The 20,936-nt window shown below is 45.4% G+C and overlaps 1 protein-coding gene across 1 annotated transcript; it reads right to left on the reverse strand.

The window, feature by feature from the left end:
* Positions 1-308: 308 nt before the first annotated feature.
* Positions 309-12,748, reverse strand: MKS1 (Meckel syndrome, type 1). The gene is made up of 18 exons (XM_003795641.3): positions 12,588-12,748; positions 12,067-12,176; positions 10,761-10,831; positions 10,176-10,331; positions 9,054-9,151; positions 8,528-8,656; positions 8,174-8,278; positions 7,409-7,517; positions 6,508-6,564; positions 5,350-5,392; positions 5,029-5,094; positions 3,506-3,576; positions 3,111-3,180; positions 2,900-3,007; positions 1,849-1,982; positions 1,237-1,319; positions 1,057-1,154; positions 309-956 (listed from the first exon to the last, which is right to left on the reverse strand). Exons 1-18 carry the CDS (start codon positions 12,665-12,667, stop codon positions 865-867), a joined length of 1,680 nt encoding a protein of 559 aa, XP_003795689.1. The 5' UTR covers positions 12,668-12,748; the 3' UTR covers positions 309-864.
* Positions 12,749-20,936: the final 8,188 nt, after the last annotated feature.

A 20,936-nucleotide genomic window follows, 5' to 3' on the forward strand; every position in this document is an offset into this window, starting at 1 on the left:
AATAAAGCATTGCTCAGGGTAGGGGGTGTGGTTTCTGTGTTGGGCTGGGGAGGGCATGGCCTCAGTCCCATGCTTGTGCTGACACTGACCTCTAAGCCTCTCCTGGAGCTGAATTAAGAGAGCCCAAAGAAACACTCTGGAGTAGGGAAAGGCAGCAAAGCAGAAGGGCAGAGGTGTTAGGGGACCTGACTGTAAGAAAATAACCTCAGCTGTGCTACAGCCCTGAGCAAAGACAGGGTGACAGAGTATCAGTCATATAAAACATTTTTATGTACAGAAAATACAATAAAAGATATGCCCAGCTAACAGAAAGGACTGGGCACTGCCCTTAGCCTACATTTACTCCAAAAGTGAGACATATATCAACCTCAACAAGTCCCAAGCAATAGAATGAGGCTGCCCTGTAAAGAGGAGGCTGGGACCCACAGGCCAGGGAGTTAAGATTTCTCTCACCTTCCTCCTTCTATCCTGGAAGAAGGAAGGCTCCATTTTTGCTGGCTGTGGAACAGCAGATCCCTGTAGCCCTCTGCTACTGAGACTGTGAGACAAGCCAGAAAGGAGGCTATGTCAATAGCAGACTAATTATGAGGTACCCCAAACTCTCTGCAAACTGAAACTCTGACTTGTTGTGAGGCCCATATACAGTAGCTGAAGTATGGAGAGGGTGACCACATGGGGCCACAGACATGGCAGGGAAAAGAGCCAGCAGAAGGCTAGGCAGAGGGGCCAGCCAGGGATTTCCTAGGTCTTCCCATTCTCAGCAGGCCAGTATGGTCTCTATAAGAAAGATGAAGAGGCGGAAGAACACCAGCCTCAGGTATCCCTCACCCTGTCCTCTTGCCCTGGGGCCAGGGCTACAGTGAGCTAGGACTCCACAGTTTCCGAGGGGATTACTAAGTTCTGGGGGAGGCTTTCTCGGGCCTCCTGCATACGGCGCCGGGCTCGGTAGAAGGCCTCTGCAAGGGAAAGAGATGTGGTGGTCATGATGCCAGGGTGCAGGGGGAAACACAGCCCATACGGACCCCATGTAGCCACCCAGGGGAGGGGGGAACATACCCAGCACATTTTCAACACAGCTCTGCTGGTTGAATCCCTCCAGATGGTTCAGGAAACTCTGCATCCTTTTCCGGAGGGAGCTCAATTCCATGAAGGCCCTGCAGGGTGCATCATATGGTCACAGTTGCTCCCCAGCCCTCAGGGCTAAGGTGCCCCAAGGTAGAGGGCCAGGTCACTCACCTGGACTGCTGCAGACAGTGCAAGCGGAAGGTGACACTCCCTGTGGTTTCTGTGCGGAGTCCAAAGCGGCTGAGACGCTCGCCCTGTGGCATACAGTCGAGACAGCATCAGGTTCTGCAGTCTCTAGGCCCCAGGTACCAGGCTGGCCTCGCTCCCATTCCCATTCCTATTCCTTCAGCAAGTAGTTCTATTGGGGAAACCCCATTCCATCACCCATCCGCCCAAGGCTGACAGTGGGCTCCACAGTCAATCAGGGAACATTGTAACTTTTCTTGAGAAGCAGTTTTACATGTTCACTGAGAATGTTCCCTGTATCTGTTTACTAAGGCCTTCAGTGATGGGGTAAAGAAGGCACCAATTATTCTGATGGGGATCTGGGGAAATCTCTAAGTATACCAATTTCCAGAGATCTCCTAGAATAGCAGAATATATATTTGAACCCAGTTCAAAATATGGCCAGGACTTCCAGCTTAAGCCACAGTAAGGAAGGGGCTAAGATTAACACTGAAGTAATGAACAAAAAGGGGCCGTAATGCAGACTCCGCCTTATATAGAATAGAAACACAGGACTGGAAGTTCCCAGCATGAAGTTGCCCTGTAGAAAAAAGTCACCTTGAAGGTTCCTGGTATCCGCACATAGGAGAGATCTTCCAGCTCCAGAGAACCACCAATGAAAAACCTCCTCAGCTCAGCCACTGTGCCAAGCTCCATGGGTCTCCATGTGGAGACTGTCAGGGTATGTGAGCCTGTACACGAGGAAAGAAGAAGGGGGCTGGGACCAGAAAGGGCAAAAAGGGCATGCCAACCCTCCATGAGTCCCCAGCAATGACACAGGCTTAGAGACACTGCTAAAACACCCAGTCTGGTGACAATCTGGCTCTAGGTGAAGGTCCCAGGGTGGTTAAGAGCACTTGTTTGGAAATCAGTTGGATAGGAATTCAAATTTTGGCCCTGCAGTTCGATGCTCATAGCACAGTGGTTATGGCACCAGCCACATACACTGAGGCTGGTGAGTTCGAACCCAGCCCAGGCCAGCTAAACAATAAATCTCAGCTCTGCCAGTTATCGCCTGTATACCCAGAACAGGTTTCTTAACCTTTCTGAGCCTCATTCTCTTAAGAAGAGAAGAGAGGTAATAAAGAAGTAATTTTTTAATTAAAAAAATTAATTTTTTTCTACTGGTAAAATAGAAGTAATAATACAACTCACACCTCACAGAATGGTTGGAAGAATTACATGAGAAGCATTTACCATAATCCCTGCACATAATCAAAGACAGTCAATTTTATTTCAAAATGAACACCTCTTCATATGATGCATACATGCTGAGAGCCTGTTTTACCACACAGCTTCTCCCTCAAGGCTTTAGTAAGTGCCATCAGAGGAGCACAGAGCACACCACAGAGACTGTCAGGCTGCTGGGCTTCAGGAAAGGAGTTCCAGTTCTACTTAGCTGTCTTTAACACAGGGGGAAGAGATTCCTCAAAGGAGTGAGAAATCTTTCAAGTTAAATGTTTTACATGTTCACTGTTTTAAATGCGTCCTTCCAATTTCTGAATATCCCTACTTCTTGCCAGAAGCATTCAAATCTTTTGGAAGGGTTAGTCTTGTTTCCAGGACCTAGGGCACATGAATCACAAGAAAGATAGGGACAAGAGGTTACCTGGGGTGACAGGTAGCACCACAGCCCCGTAGCCTTCCACACGGTACCTCTGCCAGAAGTCCAGGGAGAGGACCTCACAGTAGAGCACTGGCCACTCCAGGAGAGCATCTGGGAGCAAGTGCGAGAGGCAGCCAGGTCACAGGAGGCCTTCACCAAGAGATGGCGCTGGCTGGGAGAACCAAGGCCCAGGATGGACTGCTGAGCTACTCACCAGCAGACTCTTCTCCATGGAGGAAGAGGGCTTCAAATGTGAATGGGTAGCAAAAGTAAGCCACCTGGTCCTAAAAAAGAAGACTGTCCCTTTATCCACAATATCATATGCTGGGGTTGGATTATTCTCCCTGTGGCCAGTGACAACTCACTTTCACAAGGGACAAAGAAAAACTACGATCCCAGATGGGAAATAAGAGATTAAGAAGTGAAGGGATACCCAAATCCAAGCTGCGCCATTCTTAAAAAGACAGAGAGAGGACCAGGCAGCCCCTCAGAGCCCACACAGAATTAGCAGACCCAGCTCTGAAATCCTCCCCATAGCATGTGCCAGTTGGCCTGAGAAAGTCTCAAAGGGCACCCCAGGAGAGGGGATCCCTCTCTCATCCTCCATACCATTCCCAGGGACTTGGTGGCACAGGTCTGTGTTATTCCCGAGAGCTGCTGGAATGCTGGGCTTGACCAATCTGAAAGCCAAAGACCAGATATAGTAAGCTCACCTGGGAGGAGAGCAAGTGGTTGAGAAAAAGACAAAGTTTCTCTATTCATTTACTCATTCCCTCATTCACACACTCAATCATTCATTTACCATTTACTGGGAGCCTGTATTATTTGGGGGACATCTTGGTAACTAGATAGAAAAGATCCCTCTCTCTATGGAGGTAACATGGGGGGCAAGGTGGGGTACACAGACAATAAACAAACCAATAAGAGACTATCAGGTGGTGGTAAGTGCTGACTAAAAATAAAACAGGGAAGAGACTGAGTGATTTGGAGGCTCACTTAGACTGCGTGGGGAGAGAAGTGACACATACTGAGACCCAAACTCAGGAAGAACCAGCTAAGCAAAGGATATGGCAGAAAGGGTTTCAGACAAAGGAAATGGTCCACAAAAAGCTCTAAGGTGGGAAAGACCTTGGTTGCAAAGAGTGACTGGAATATTGTAAGGAAGAGATATGCCTGGGCCTGCTCATTCAGCGTATGGAGTTTAGATTTTACTCTTCGTGGGAGGGGAAGCTGTAGAGGTTTTCAGCTCAAAAGGAACACAACTGATTTACATTTTTAAAAACTCAAATTGGCTATGGTATATGTGGCAAATGAACTGCAAAGAAAGAGTAGGAGAGGAAGCAAGAGGATAAGTCAGAAGCTGACCACACTGGCCCAGCCATGAGATGGTGGGGGCTTGGTGTAGGGTGCTAGAGAGAACAGACAAATTCAGGACAGCTTCCAAAAACAGAGCTGACAGGAACTGCTGATGGCCTGGCCAGCTATGGGGAGCTAGAGAAAGTGAGGAGTCGAAGACGTCTCTTAGGTTTTGGGCATCAGACTAAGTGGGTGATGCTGCCATTCTGCTAGGATGGGGAAGACCAGGGAAAAGAGACCGGAGGGAAGGAAAGGAATCAAGCGTTCTTTTTGGTACCATTCAGCAGAAATGACAAAGAGGTAATTGGATTTGAGTCTGGAGGTCAAGGAAGAGGCTAGAGATGGAAATCTGGGAGTCTGAGACAAGTGGATGGTATCTGAGCCAGGGATGGATGGTATCTCCTAGGAAGACTGTAGATAGAAAATAACTGAAGGCCTAGGCTCAGGCTTGGATGCTCTATTAGTTTAAGATCAGCAGAAGAGGAGGAATCAGCCAAGGAGACTGTTGAGCCACCAGTGAGAGGGAAGAGAGGTGTGTAAAGCCAGAAGCTAAGACAAGTGTTTGACAAAGCAAAGTATGCTGTGTCAGGTGCTTCAGAGAGGGCAAGTAAGGTGAAAGCAGAGAAGTCACCACTGGATTTGGCAAAGCAGACGTGATCTATATCCTTGAAAAGAGTAGTAATGTTTCAGGAGAGGAGTGGGGAAGGAAGGCTGACTTAACGCCTCTAGAAGTATCTGAATGGGTACAAAAAGAGAGACTTAAGAATATTACTTACTAGTGTTTGGCAATTCCACAAAGAAGTGGACATAGAGATTGTCATACTCATAGCCTTGGGCTGAAACTAGGAGAGAAAACAGGAAACTTTTAGCCTATTCCCCTACCACCCTCAGCACTCAACCCAGTCCTGAGAGGCCCACAGGCTTTGAGAACAAGTCTTTCATGGGCCAGAAACCCTCTAGGTTTCCAAGACTCATCGCTGAGTTTCCGAAATACTGCAGACAACCCAAGGCCTCCATCAGAGTAGGGTAGATTACTCATAGCTCCATCTGGGCACCTGCCTAAGCATCAAGAGATCTCTGTATGGCAAGATACTTACCTACTTCTCCATTTACAAAGAGCCGGAGGGTGCCTGGGACTGGCTAAAGTGGAGACAAGTGAGCACAGATCAGGAGGCTGGGCCAGAAGTAGGGCTTCTCCCCAGCCCTGCCCATAGACCTGTGGAAGACCTGACACTGAACGTCAGACCCTGAGTCTACTGCACTTCCTCACCGCCACCCCAACACTCCCTGGGTCTATTGCACGTCCTCACCCCCACCCCAACACTCCCTGGGTCTGCTGCATTTCCTCACTGCCATCCCAACACTTGACACTGAACGTCAGGCCGTGGGTCTGCTGCACTTCCTCACTGCCACCCCAACACTTCACAGGTTCATTTCCTTCATTTCTAAAATTCACAACATAGAGGAAAGGATATAACCTAAATGACAGTGAGGGCAATGCAGAAATCAGGCACAAAAGCCGCCCTTTGGCTTACAATGGGAAGCCCCAAATCCCTGTTCTCCTCAGATGGCTGAGGTCAAGAAACTTGGGAGTTTTCCTTTTTAATTATTTGTGTATTTGTCTTATCTAACTTTTTACCACTGAATATTTGTTGCTTATGTAATATGAAAATAAAAGTTAATTTTTTAAAGAGAGGGAAGGAGACCAGTAGGTAATCCTACCCTTGTTTCCAGATCTAGAAATGGAACTCTTGGAATGAGGGGGAAAAAAGAACAGGACCACAGAATAAATGACTTGGATTTGTTTTGTTTTGTTATGTTTTGTTTAAGAGCCAAAATACGTGATAAACAGAAATGACACCCATTCCCTCTCTCTAGGAAATTTTGGAAAAATATCCACATGAAGAGTAAAGAAGACACTTTTCATCTTTATATTTATTAAATTAATTATAAAGTCACACATGAATATAGTACCACTACCTAAACTTGGGAAATAAAAGGAAAAATCCCTGACATATCCCTCCCACCACCCACTGTCCACCTACCACCTCCCAAACCACCTGCTCCCCAGAGAAGCCACCCCCAATGTTTCAAAACACATAACTAGGACTATACGCTATATGCTATTCTTTGATTTCCTTTTTTCACTAAAGAGTAGATCTTGGAGACCCTTAAAAGGCCCTGTAACTCATCCAGAGTCAGAATACTCTGGTTAAACACAGCTCTCAGTTGCTGCAGGATGCCAAGCTACTCACCATCTCAAAGTCCGTGCCCACAAGGCTGCTGAGATACTCCTTGTGCCGGCCATAAAGCTGAGGAAATAAGCCAAACCAAAACTCAAGATGCAGCCCAAGCCAGACCAGGCTCAGTTCTGAATGGGAGGGAGAAAAGAAGCAATAAGGGCGAAGGCCACCAAGAGCTAAAGGACTAAGTATCCCGTCCACTGTCATTTTTATTTTTAATTTTTTTTTTTTTGAGACAGAGCCTCACTATGTTGCCCACAGTAGAGTGCCATATCGTCACAGCTCACAGCAACCTCAAACTCTTGGGCTTAAGCGATTCTCTTGCCTCAGCCTCCCACGTAGCTGGGACTACAGGAGCCCGCCACAACACCCGACTATTTTTTTGTTGCAGTTGTCATTGCTGTTTAGCTGGCCCAGGCTGGGTTCAAACCCACCAGCCTCAGTGTATGAGACCAGCACTGTAACCACTGTGCTATGGGCACTGAGCCATTACTGTCATTTTAAAGTGAAGCACAGAGGCTCTGGAGTCAGCTGGTCTGGGCCCAAATCCTGACCCTTGCACTTACAAGCTGTGTCACCTTGGGCAGACTACTAAGCTTCTCAATCTCAGTTTCTTCATTTATAAAATGGTAATAATAAAAGTATTTACCTGAAAAGGTTGTTGTGAGGTCTGAGGGAAATAAGGTACATGAAGTAAGGCCTAGCACAGAGCATGGTAAATGCTCAAATAAATGGTCAATGTTATTATTATCATATGGATCAAAAACTTCTGTCTGATATGCCAGCAAAGCTTCCTAGGTCAGAAGAGGCTGTGGAGGGCTGTTCCCTAGTAACAGCTGACAGCAAGCTCAGACATGGTCTCAGCTCCAGGCACTAAGTCTCATCTTTGTACTCAGAGTGAACTTGCTCTTACATCCTTGAACACTCGCTGTTCCCGCTCCTCCTCCTCTGGCTGTGCGAGGGAGGACACGTTGTCGATCGTGTACTTCCACAGCTCCTGCTTCTCCCCCTCTGTCTCGATTCTGTAAGGTCAAAGCCACAAAAGAACTAATCTGACAGTAAGAGATGAGGCCCTTCAGAGCTAGCCAGGGACGAGCCATCACTGGCCTTACACCTTACTTGGAGTACACGATGACACAAATGGCCATAATGATGGCCAGGAGAGGAAAACAAAATGGTAAAGCTGAAAGGGCCCCTGACTAGACTAGAACCTAGAAAGTATAGGTTCCAGGCGCATTTCTGCCTAAGTCACAGTAAAACTCAAAGGTACAACATTCTGGCACGCAGTTCTCTCACTTGAAAAACGGATAGGTTGGGCTAAATCATGTATAATTTACAGTGCTGTTGTTCCAAGAAACAGAGATGAGGAATAGTTAGTACAGAGAAAAAGACCTGGCTGAGTTCATCTCAATCTGTTCTGGTCAGTCCCTACATTCAGCAGCACAGAGAATCATTTTCACCAAACTGCACTTTCAAATGGTGTAGCTGCACTTTTTCTGAGAACAGGGCCCCCAGTTTTCTAAGGCCCTATGACCCAGAAAAGAATATAAACCACTGCCTGGGAATTTAAAAGTTAGAACAGGTGATGGGCTTTCTGAGAATCTCCTCAACTAAGAACAAGAAGTAAAGCCAAGGTAGGGAATCCCAATCCCCACTGTCCCTCTCGTCTGCTCCTCACCTGTAGGGTGCTTTGAGGCCCGTGAAGTCAGGTTTAACTGTGATCACACCATTGCTGTCCACTTTCAGAGTACAGAGGACATGTTCATACTTCTTATAGCCAAGCCTAGAAATCAGGAAATCAACACCAAGGTTCACTGGTCCTTCAAGGAAAGAGGAAGAGACAGCCTACTTCAGGGGAGAGGACAGAGGCTGCAGTGAGAACTACCATAGTAAAAGACTTTCTTCTGAGCACGGCTAAGAAGAAAAGGAAGAAAACGTCCCTCCCTCCCATAGGCCCTGGGAGGAGGGTACAGAAAGGCAGCGGCTAGTGAGAAGATGAGGATCTGAGTTGGCAGGGAAATGTGTCACTCACTTTCCATAGGGCCCCAGGTCTGCCATGATGTACATGGTCTGAAGAGGGGTGTTAATGACATGGCTGTTCCTGACGAACTCCTCTGACGGTTCCCAAGTGACGATGCGTGACTTGAGGATGCCGCCCTCCCTGGGAAACACCACAGGAAGGGTCCTTTCTCTGGCACCCCCTGAAGAGCCTGACCAGAGGGAACACACCCCAGTGGAGGTCCACTGCAGGATGGGATGCTTGAGTTGGCGGACATATTGCTTTAAGAGCCAAAATACTTAGCAAACAGAGATGATACCCCTTCCCTCTCCATGGAGCATTTTGGAAAAATATCCACATGAAGGGTGAGGAAGACATTTTACATCTTTAAATTGATTTTTTAAATTAATTATAAAGTAATACATACTGTATATGACCACTGATAAAAAAATTCCAAAGTTTCTAAGTTTAGAAAATAAAAAGCTCCCGTCAGGGAACTTACTGAGAACTCTGACCTCACAAGGGCCCCCTCCCACTGCCCTATAATACTTGTACTCACATGCCTCTTCTGTCCTGCCGTCGCCGCCTGACATTTGCCATTCGTTCAACCAAGAATGATGGGACCTCACTGGCTGCAGTGGTCATTTTCTGACAGTGCTGAGAACAGAGAGGAGCCCTATGTGAGCCACCTCATCAGGGCCACATGGGGCTGAGTACTTATAGGAAAGTCTCCCTTCTGAAAAACTCCTCCAGGACCTGAGCCTAACCGGCAGAATCACAATACCTGTTAATGGGGGGAACAGTGGCACAAACCACCCAAGAAGAAACTACCACATCTTGGACTGCCCTAGGATTTGAGAAATGATTTATGCTAATATTAAAATCAGTCTATATTCCCTGAACACAAAAAGCTGGGTTACTTTACCTGGTAGATGGGGAAATTAACTAAGTATTTGGAAAACGGGATATAAGCATTTTGTGGAAAATCCTCCCATGATAACTGAACGCTAAGTACATTTTTATTTGCCTTTCCAAAACAGACAACTCAAGTTTTATATGCTAACAACCCACAGCTCTCCTACTGAAAACATGCCAATCTTACAAGACATTCACGGAACACCTACTCCTTCAGATTCACAGTATCAAAGACAAAAATCAGAAAATATAGGCTCTACCCTTGAGGAGTTTAAAATCTTACTGACAGGACACAACATACGCAGTGGATGAAGTAAATGTAAAGTAAGTCCACAAGAGCGTGGTGGCAAAGGCAAACTGAGGACATAAGCCATTCTTATAGGTGTACTGAATTCCTCTCCAAACCTAGATCTTCAGAGTTTGGGCTGAATCCCCTGACGAACTGCATCCAGCTTATTCTAGACTCCACCAGCTGTCTTATCTCATGATGATACACGGAGTAAATCAAACCCAGGGGCTACTTCTCCTTGTACGCACACTGCAAGCTGTCCCACACCCTCCACCAAGCAAAGAGGGAACAGCAGCCACATGAATTACAGATCATGCCTGCTTTTGTCCAGCTTGGCTGCCAGCAGCTTACAGCAGTTTCTAGAAAAGCTACCTGCCTCCCTTTTATAGGCTTCTTATCTGACATACCAAACCCAATGAGGCCAGAAAACCAGGGAAGGCAAAGAAGGAAACTATGGGACCTCGGAAAGAATAATACCTCCTCCAAATTGGTGTATCTATCAGAGTCGGTGTAGGTAAAGATTCGGCGATTCTTCCTGCCACCTGAATTCTCCAGCTTCAGGATCTCTTGATGATACTGATGATCCAAAGGACTCTGACAAGCTGCTTCATTCTGGTATACATCTACTTCAAACTGAGGTCACCACAAGGAAACAGAGACATACTAAGAATACTTCAAATTTAAAAAAAAAAAAGAATACTTCAAATTTTTGTTTCTCTAACTACTTAATCAAATCAGTTCTACAGAGCTGATTCTATTTGACACATTTTCATAACCAACAGGGCAAAGGGATCCAAGGCTGTTAGAGCTAAAAGGAACCAGAGCAAGGGTCTAATCCAGCTCTGCTATTACAGATGGCACAAAGCCCAGAGGTGAAACGTCCCTTATTCAGGATCATAAAACTGAGTAGTGACACTGTATTATATTGCCTCTATAAACACAAGAGGGGAAAGTATTAACTGTTATAAGCTTTCTGGAAATCAGCTTGGCAGTATCTATCACCAGCCAAGTGAGGGTAGACCAGGAAAAGGTAGAGTGAGCAGACAAGAGACACTGGCTTACCTGGCTAAAGAGCTTCTCTTGCCACCCAATCACAACCTCCTCCTCTTCATCTTCATCCAGGCGGTGTCCACCTCCAAAGACAAGAGAGTAAGTCAAATGCTTGAGCCAAAACCAGCCTCACTTCTTGCTCTGTGACTGATAATAACCAAAGTCCTTACTCTCACGTTTATGACAAAACCAGCTGGAGTTCAGTAATTTGTTGAGCACTCAATCTAGACCAAAGCTAGAGAGGCCATGGATATATTCCACAATATATGAAAATTAGTTGGAGTTGAAGCCAAGATTAGGACTCAAGAAGTCTTAATCATTTCTAATTTGTATAAAAGGTAGTCCTGCCTTCCAGAAAATATTTAACGTACTTGTTAGGAACTAAAATTTAGCCAGCCCTTCCTCAATCCCAAGTGTCTGCATTTGCTAGAAAAGAACCCTGACATCTTTTACTATTCTTGAAGCCATATACATCCAATCATAAACACAGCAAGTTAGGAGACCAAGTGTCAGGAGAGTAGAGAAGGCAAAAAAGTGATTTTGTAAAGAACCAAATCTAATACACTTCTGGCTTAGTATGCCTTTTTCAGGGATTCATGCTTCACAACCCACCAGCCCACACTCTTACCCAGAAATATGAATAGAAAGAGAAACAACAAAAACATAGACTAGTGTCCTAAAAACAGTACCTCGTTCTCTCTTCCTCACTCTTTGGCTTTTAGATAAGGAAAACCACAGATTACTGTTCATGTTTATATACACGGTTTTCAAGTAGCCTCCAATCCTTTTTTTTAATATCAAAATATTACGGAGGTACAATGCTTTGTTACATGGATAGCTTTTTGTAATGCTTGAGTCAGGGCTGTTAAGTGTGCCGATCACACGATCCAATCTTAAAGTGCTTGCATGTGTATTGAGAGTTTGGAGCCTATTTTCTCTTAGACAAAAATTGCCACAAATGGTATTTAGGTCGCCAAATTTACAGCATATTAAAAGTATGGTATTTGTTCTTTCACTATATTTGGCCACAATTTTATCAGTATCTTGATAGTAGGAATCCTGTCTTAATCAATTTTCAGACACAACATAAAGTAGTAGTTAAGATTGCCTGGGTTCAAATCCTGGCTCCAACATCTATCAGTTGTGTGATCTTAGGCAAAGAATTCAACCTCTTTATACCTCCCATTCTTCCTCTGAAAAAGGTGCAGGTTTCTCTTAAGACCACAGACCTGGGTCTCCTCTGCCTTAAGAGTAACTCTACTGCCCTAGGCCTTTCCCCAAAATCCTCAGGAGGCAGCATCACTACCAAAACACCCACTCGCAATTGGCTGAGGCCTGAAAGTGGCCAAGTCTATGAGGTCTGTCCCGGACTGGGCAGCAGGCTGATAATGAAGAAAGTTGCCTGAGGTGATTCTTTGAAGGTGAACTCTGTCAAGGAAAGAGAAGGCCAAAGTATGCGTTACAAGGCACAATCAGGAGACGCAGACAAAGCAAGGACGGGGAAAACAAAACACAGAAGAGGTGGGGTTGCCAAGGTGTGCTGGGGCAGCCAACAGAGGTGGGTGGGGCGCAGGGTTTCAAGGGGAAGGGTGGGTGAGGGGATGTACTGGAGACACAGGGCTCTGAGGAATTTGGAAGCAATAAGGACCTGAAAGGAGAAAGGACGTGGGTGTTTACGGAAGGTGCGCTCATCCCATAAGGATACGAGTAGTGTCTAGACATGCAGAGAGACCGGAGAGAGGAAGGGGTCTGGTTTGTAAGCGGAAGTGAGAGTCTCAGAACAGAGGTTCAGGGTCGAATTATCTGAGGGCATAAAAGCATAGGGGGCTGTGCAACTACCGGAGGCGCAAGTTGCGCACGGGGTCCCGAGAACGGTATACGGCCTCTCCAGCATCAGCGCTCCAGACGGCTTCCGCCATGATGGCTGCGACGCGACGCGACGCGACGCGCCACGACGGCGCCGGAAAGCGCACCGCCCGGTTCCCCGGGCAACCGAGACGCTGGATTCCTGCAGTCCCAGCGCGGTGCTGCAAGCGCTGTTACTCATTTTGTGCAGATGAATCCCTGGCTGAGCACCCAGACGCGCCCCAGGTCCTGCCGGTCACTGCTTACCGTAAGTGGGAGCAAAGCTCACTCACACCCAAGGCAAGACTTGGCTTGATGCGCTATACAAAAGAGAAAACAGACACAGCCACAGCCCACTTCATTTAGTTGCAGAAATGGTGGTAAGGACCAGAATCAGATGACCTGAGTCCTCGACCTCTACTTTTCCCACCAAGCCACACCGCCTTCCACTGACTGCATGAAAACTTTGGCCTGAAAATCGATGTACGTGAGTGAAGAACGCACCCATTATTCCTAAAGAAGTCAGGGAAGGTAATGGCCCTTGTCCAGACATGAAAATGTATTCTTTAAAGAAAAAAAATGTCAAAAGATTTATTAGTCAATTGTGTTGGTATTCAGTGAGCCAGAAAAAGCAAGAAGCTAACAGTAAGGAAGGAAATGATGTTACTGAATTGGTTTTTCTCCTGTGTGTGTGTTAGTTCTGGATTATTGAGCCGCCCTAAATACTGCACTGGCTACTGAAAGAGCAACAAAGTGACATTCACAAGTCACGCTTCACTGGACTATTAAAGGAAGGACGTGCCATAACCTCAAGTCTGGCTCCCTGGCCCGTTGGGGTTGTCAACATTTAACATCGTTACTCCCCCAGCAGAGTACACATTGTCCCCTGAACTCTAGAATCTCATGCCAGTTTGATTATATTGCATTGGAAGCCCTGGGTGCCATAGTTGCTAGCTGTGTAATACCAAGGACTCATCCTAAACATCACTGCTTGTTTAGGATCTAATACAGCCTGACACTTTGTTTGCGTTGTCCCTAATCCTCATAGAAATCCTTAAAGAAGCTATTTTTTAATTCCCACTTAGCAGATGACATTAGTGAAGTCCAGAGGTTAAAGGGCTTGCTAGGGTTGTGCTGTAGTTAGATGTAAAAGCACTGGGATTTCAACCCAGGTTCATTTGTCTTTTGATGATTAACCACTTTCCACTCTGCCTCACAGCCTCTCGCCTACTAGTTTATTCCATAAGACCACACAATTTCCAACCTTGGAAATAATTATTTCAACAGATATAACAGCAGGAAGAATACTAGCTCTCACTGTATACCTACTGCAATAGCAAAAATGTTTAAAGTAGACCATACCAAATGTTCACAAGTATATAGAACTATTGGAACTCTCACAATTGCTCATCAGAATGCAAAATAGCACAGCCCCTTTGGGAAGCTGGAAATTTCTTATAAAATGGAACATTTGTGTACCATATGATCCAGCAATCCCACTCCCACTCGAGGGAAATTACAACATATGTTCACACAAAAACCTGTATGTGAATATGCTTATCTACTTTGTTCATAATAGTAAAAATGGGAAACAGCCGGAATATCCATCAACATGTTAACGTTTAAGCAAATTGTATGATATCTGCACAATGAAATAATACTCCATAATAGAAGCAAAGTAACTACTGACCCATAAGACCACATGGATCAACTTCAGAATCATTATGATAACTGAAGGAAACCAGACACAAAAGACCATATACTGTACAATATCTTTTGTATGACATTCTTAAAAAGGAAAAACTGTAGAGAAGGAAAATAGATCAGTGGTTCTCAGAAATTGGGTTTGTGGGTAGGGATTCACTATAAAGGAGCAATGTGAGGGCGTTTTAGGGGTGATGGGACTGTTCTATATAGATTCTGTAGTGGCGGTACATAACTCACAATATTTGTTAAAGCCTATAAAAGTATATATCACAATGAGTGGATTTTACTCCATGTAAGTTTTAAACTGTTTTTCCAGGTTGTGAGAGGTACTTACAATGGAATGCAGACTATGACAGATGAATCTTTGTTCCAAATGAATCACCTTGAAGACCCTCCTCCGTGAGGAAGAATGTCACCAAACTAAGTAACTTTGGAAAATATTTATTTTGACTGGAAGCAGAAGGCTAAAGACAGCAAAAGCACGGTGCACAGACATTGTACTCTAGTTAGTAAATTTGTTTCTCCTTGGGGTTGGGTTAGCAATTATGAAATTGCTTTATATACATACCAGGGATGAACAAATAAGTAAATGTACTGTAGATGATGAGAGCCATTTCGCTGTCTGAGAAATTTACAAATGAGGAAAGGGATGAAGGCAAGACTAGACTCAGTGTTGCTAGACCAGAGGCCAAGGTTAGCCGTAAAATCTCATGGGTAGTTTAAATACAGTAGAACCTCCATAGTTGACCACCTCCCTACATTGACCACCTCCTTAAGTTGACCTAATGTGTGTGGACTGGACACCTACCACACGTACATATCAATACAGTAGTCCTAGTTCCTGATGTTAACCACTCTGTATGTGGACCAGTTTGTTACAGTCCCTTGGGTGGCCAACTTACAGGTTCTACTGTATATGTATAAAGACAGAGTCAGAAATGAGTATACATGTATCTATGTATGCTTGAGTTAGTATCCATGCATATAGTTCCTAACTCTGTCCACTGAGAGAGCCTAGAAGCAGTCATTCCCCAGTAGAAATGAGCACATCCGGTACCCAGACCTTAGTTTCTTTCCTTTGTTGTTATTGTTGAGACAGAGTCTCCTCATGTTGCCCTTGTTAGAGTGCCATGGTGTTAGAGCTCACAGCAACCTCAAACTCTTGGGCTTAAGTGATTCTCATGCCTAAGCCTCCCAAGCAGCTGGGACCACAGGCACCCACCACAATGCCGGCTATTTTTTGTTGCAGTTGTCACTGTTTTTAGCTGGCCCGGGTCAGGTTCAAACCTTCCACCCTCGGTGTATGTGGCTGGTGCCATAATCACTGTGCTGTGGGCACTGAGCCCAGAGCTTGGATTCTGAATACCATTCTCCATTACAAAGGAATCAGGTCTCCTTGAAGAATTGAATGATTCCTAGGGAAGAAGCAGATTGGAACCTCTTAGACACCCCTTGGGTAGGTAGCTCCCATTAGCCAAGGACAATACTGATATGGGTGCTGGTGTGTGCTGTTGACAGTCAAAATGCTCAGTAGCTGATAAAGAGGATCTGCTTAGGGCACCAACAGCATCTGCTACAAGTACATTTTGGGGAGGTGATTGGTGTTTTGGTGAAACACCAGATGGGACTGGGGCTGAACCCATGACAACAACTCAGGGCACTGAGAGAGTGAGTGTCCCCACCTCTTCCTAGTCCCCTTCCAGACAGTGTGCCAACAGGCAGAACAGGTGAGACTACAAGATTTACTGCACTGACATTGCCAGAATCAGTAGGAGAATAAAACAGGTCAGCAATGCCCAGAAGCTCAGCCTGCGGGGCCGTTTGCTTGTATGTCCTAGCCAGATCGCAAACATCTTTTCCCGAGAAATATACCAAGCCTCTGATAATTAATTGCTCTTATCCTGAACAGCCCCATTTTCCTGAAGTGTATCCCAACAGGTTAGCCCAGGTATCAAGTGAAGTGTCAGGACGTGAGGCAATAGGAATGTTCTCCATAGCAGGACCCTGGTCATACTGGCTCCCATAGCTCCTCCCCCTCCAAGAAAAGGTTTCAGTTTTTTAGAAATGCAGGAACTTTGCTGTCCAGCTTCCATGTCTCTCCCTTTCTTGGTATTCTTCTGGAAATCACAAAGAAATTAATCTCTTCAACAAATTCCAATAAGCTGGCCTTCTCCTTTCTTGTTTCCAGAACTTTCTACCAAATATAGGATTCTTTCAAGTTCAATCTCATGATAGCCACTGATGTTCTCCAAATCATCAGTGTCTATATTCATATCTACACAATAATTTCGAGTCAAGGTTTTGGCTATTGTCTCAAGAAAAAATCATTTAAGGGCAGCGCCTGTGGCTCAAAGGCATAGGGCGCCAGCCCCGTATGCAGGAGGTGGCAGGTTCAAACCCAGCCCCGGCCAAAAACTGCAAAAAAAGAAAAAAATCATTTGGCTCCAGCCATTAGACTTGAATAGAGATGAAATGAGGTGTGATTCAAATTGTGTTTTTCGTTGTTGTTGTTTTGGTTTGGTTTTTTGAGATAGGATTTTGTGCTGTTACCCAGGCTGGAGTTCAGTGGCATTATGATAGCTCTCTGCAGCCTCAAATTTCTGGGTTCAAGCAGTCCTCCTACTGTGTTTCCCCGAAAATAAGACCTGCCCCCAAAATAAGCCCTAGCAGGATTTCTATGCATTTGTTAAATATAAGCCCCACCGGATAATATGACCTAGTGATGGGCGTGGCTATGCAGATACATAGGCATTTCGGTGCAGGTAAGGAAGACTGGAGTATCTTTTATCTGCCACAGCTCCTTTCTCCCAGCCCTTTGCACTTGTGCGGGTGCGCATGTGGTAACCATGGTCACAGGCATCCTATTGCACATGTGCGAATGGCTAGGGGAAAGGAGTTCACGCATCCCACTAGTGCCAGGCCCACCACCAAGGTCTGCTCCCCTGGTCAGGTTCCAGAAGAAGATGACTTAACTGTATTTGAATAAATGTAGGTTGTTGTATTATACATAATAAAAATAAGACATTCCCTGAAAATAAGCCCTAGTGTGTCTTCTTGAGAAAAAATACATATAAGACAGTGTCTGATTTTCGGGGAAACATGGTACCTCATCTTCCCCAGTGGCTGAGACTACAGGTGTCACCAGGCCCAGCTAATTTTTCTGGGCATGCTCCTGCCCCGGCTTCCCAGAGTGCGAGGATTATAGACATAAGCCATGGCACTCAGCCATGCATAGTTTTGAGTACAAATTCTCAATCCTGTCTGAAATTATAAAATGTGAAACTTAAGAATTTGAGAAGTAGGCTGGACACAGTGGCTCACACCTATAATCCTAGCACTCTGGGAGGCCGAGATGGGTGGATTGCTTGAGCTCAGGAGTTCAAAACCAGCCTGAGCAAGAGGGAGACACCATCTCTACTAAAAATAGAAAAATAAACTGGGGTGTTATGGCAGGCACCTGTAGTCACAGTTACTTGGGAAGCTGAGGCAGGAGAATCACCTGCACCCAGGAGTTTGAGGGTTTTGTGAAGCCGGCTGAGACCAAGGCACTCTAGCTGGGCACCAGAGTGAGACTCTGTCTCAGAAAAATAAAAAAAGAGTTTGTGAATTAATTCAGTTAATCTAGGAAAGAAGTATTTATTGACCAATGGTTTTGGGATCCTGAACAGTTTTTGACCTCATGGAACTTGCATTATGGTTGGAGTAGATAATCAATGAAACATAATACTGCGTGTGGTGGTCAGTTCCACAAAGAGGGATAAAGCTATGGTTTGAATGTTTCCTCCAAAACTCATGTTGAATCTTTTTTTTTTTTTTTTTTTGCAGTTTTTGGCCGGGGCTGAGTTTGAACCCGCCACCTCCAGCATATGGGGTCGGCGCCCTACTCCTTTGAGCCACAGGCACCGCCCTCATGTTGAATCTTAATTCTCAATATGCCTGTATTGAGTGGTAGAGATTGATTCTTTTAAAAGGACAGATCTGCTTGTGGATTAATAGTTAATGAGTTAACAGATTAATGGGTCACCATAGAAGGGCAACTAGAGGCTTTCTAAGAAGAGGAAGAGAGACCTGAGCTAGCACCTTAGCATGTGTAACCCCCCGGGCATGTGATACCCTATGCCAAGGGTTCCCACCCGCGAGACACCTCACCAGGTATGGCCCTTCAACTTGACTTCTCAGTCTCTAAACTGCAAGAAATATTCCTTATCTTTATAAATTACCCAGTTTCAAATATCAATATGTTACAAGCCATGAAAAACAGACTAAGACAGATGAAAAGAATTGTGGGAGGAGAAGAGTTTGAAATGTTCTAAAAGAGTAATCAGGAAACATTCACCGAGACTATGATATTTAAGCAAATACCTGAAGATGATCAGAGAGAAATCCGTGTGGATATCTGGAGAATATCCAAAATATCCAAGCAGAGGAAACAGTGAATGCAGAGCTGGATGGTGAGGCATAGGGGTATGTTACATTCATTCTTAACTGTGTTGTAAGTATACATGAATAATTATAACAATATATGCTGTTAAATCTGGCTCCAAGCTCCCACTCAGCAAAGCTGATGAGATGTCCAGTGTCAGTCTCTGTTGTGCCCTTTTCACTTCCCGGACTCAGCGTAGAGTACCTGTACTCCACAAAGGGGCCTCCTATCTATTATGGTCAGTGCTGGGATGGCTGTGGCCCACGCTCACAGCTGAGCAAGCTGTTCTCTGCTCATCTTGTCCATCATGACTAAATTGAGGCCCCCAAAACCACAGGCCATAGGGATCAGTCTCAGACAGTCCCTGTCCGAGGTGCAGCCTCATTGAGGAATGCTGCACAAAAGCTGAAGTTCCCTGCTCCTTGGTTCTGTGTCTCCAAGGTAACAGCAATCCTTCCATCCCTAAATGATAGTGACTAGACTCTCCACTCACCCTCCTCCCTGTCTACGACATGTAACCCAGCAAGGAATATGTGGATTTAAGCCATTTTCTTTATACGTTTCAGCTTTGGACTCTCCTCTGGATTGGAAACGGAGGCTCAGATGAGGGTGAGAGAATAAAAACGTGACATCTCAAGGGCAAGGTTATGTTGAAGTAGCTGCTCGCCTCCTGAAACTCAGAAATCATCTTCCTGATAATCTGATCTGTGTGAGTCATGCTTTATGTGCCCGCACACATTCTCTCAGCTGGTCCTCACAGCACCCTGTGATGCAGGCTGGTGCTCTGATCCCCTTTGTCAAAAAAGCAAGACTTAGTGATCAAGTGACTCTCTGGGGGTTACCCAGCCTCCGAGCTGAGTTATCAGACCCAGGCAGACCATCTGACTCTGCTCTGAGCTCATCCTCAGTGACTCATGCTGCCCAGGCTCACTGGACACCACCCCCAGGGAATACAGAAGGGGCCCGGAGAACGCAAAGCACAGGCTTAACGTGGCTCCTATTCCTGCAGCGTCCGTTGTAGTTTGTGTTTTTATTTGAAAACAAACAGGAGAGTTCTTGAGTGAGACACAAAAGCATGACTTTTTTAAGTTAAACATGTGAGATATCAACTTTTTAGTTAATAATAGTACAATAATATCAGTTTATTAATTGTGACAAATGTATGATTCTAATGTAAGATGTTAACAACAGTGAAAACTGAATTTGGGGTGTAAAGGAATGGTCTGTGTTATCTTTGTAATACTGTAAATTGAAGACTGTTCTAAAATAAAATTTTTCTTTAAAAAATGGGAGATACTAGGCTGGGCGTGGTGGCTCACGCCTGTAATCCTAGAACTCTGAGAGGCCAAGGTAGGAGAATCATTTGAGCTCAGGTATTTGAGACCAGCCTCAACAAGAGTAAGACGTTATCTCTACAAAAAGTAGAAAAATTAGCTGGGTGGGGTGGCAGGCGCCCGTAGATCCAGCTACTTGGGAGGCTGAGGCAGAAGGATCTCTTGAGCCCAGAAGTTGGAGGCTATGGTGAACTATGATGACACCCCTGCATTCTAATCCAGCAATCGAGCAAGACACTGTCTCAACAACAACAAAAAACAAGGTGAGCTTTTGAGGTAATTTTAGAATCTCAGATTCCTCCAGGGGTACCCAGTCAAGCCCAAGTACCTTTTGTTAGAGGTACTTCAGAGGCCATGTTGCTCAGAGTAGAAAGATATTCTACAGTGCACACCAGTTGGCTTTTGAAAAGCTTGTATTTTTAAAGGGAGGAACAAGAGAGCAGGAGAGTGAAGATTCTTTACTTCCCTCCCTTGGCTCCGATCCCTTCTCAGTACTGTGAGAATAGTGAGAGGCAAATTACCACTTAACCCTACCCGGGTTCCCGCCAGAGGGGAAGGGATCCCCTATCAAAAAGTCTAGTTGAGCATTTCACCCATTCCAGCCTCCACCACAGTCTTCCAGAGCGTCTATTATTCTGGTATACCCCAAAATGATTGGGGTGGATCCCTGAGGGGAAGCAGCAATAATCTAGCCATTTATACAAGTCCTGTGAGCACGTACCCTGGTACCTAGCCAGCATTGCCGCCACACCAGCACAGCCAGTCAGGGCCCCAGCCTCCCTCTGACACAGACACCTAAGAATGCAACTTCGCAAGACTGGGGCAGGTGGGCTCCATTGTTTCTGGAAGATTCTTTGGGTATCTGAGAAACAGGCATTG

Source organism: Otolemur garnettii, unplaced genomic scaffold (genome assembly GCF_000181295.1).
Source record: "Otolemur garnettii isolate 467f Iridium unplaced genomic scaffold, OtoGar3 scaffold00094, whole genome shotgun sequence".
Lineage (NCBI taxonomy): Eukaryota > Metazoa > Chordata > Mammalia > Primates > Galagidae > Otolemur > Otolemur garnettii.

Excerpts from the sequence above, each read along its gene's own strand:
- MKS1 (XM_003795641.3), bottom strand. The coding sequence starts at position 12,667 with ATGGCGGAAGCCGTCTGGAGCGCTGATGCTGGAGAGGCCGTATACCGT. Across the intron at positions 1,155-1,236 it reads CACTGTCTGCAGCAGTCCAG|GGCCTTCATGGAATTGAGCT; the intron begins GTGAGTGACCTG and ends TGCACCCTGCAG. Across the intron at positions 957-1,056 it reads CTGTGTTGAAAATGTGCTGG|AGGCCTTCTACCGAGCCCGG; the intron begins GTATGTTCCCCC and ends TTTCCCTTGCAG.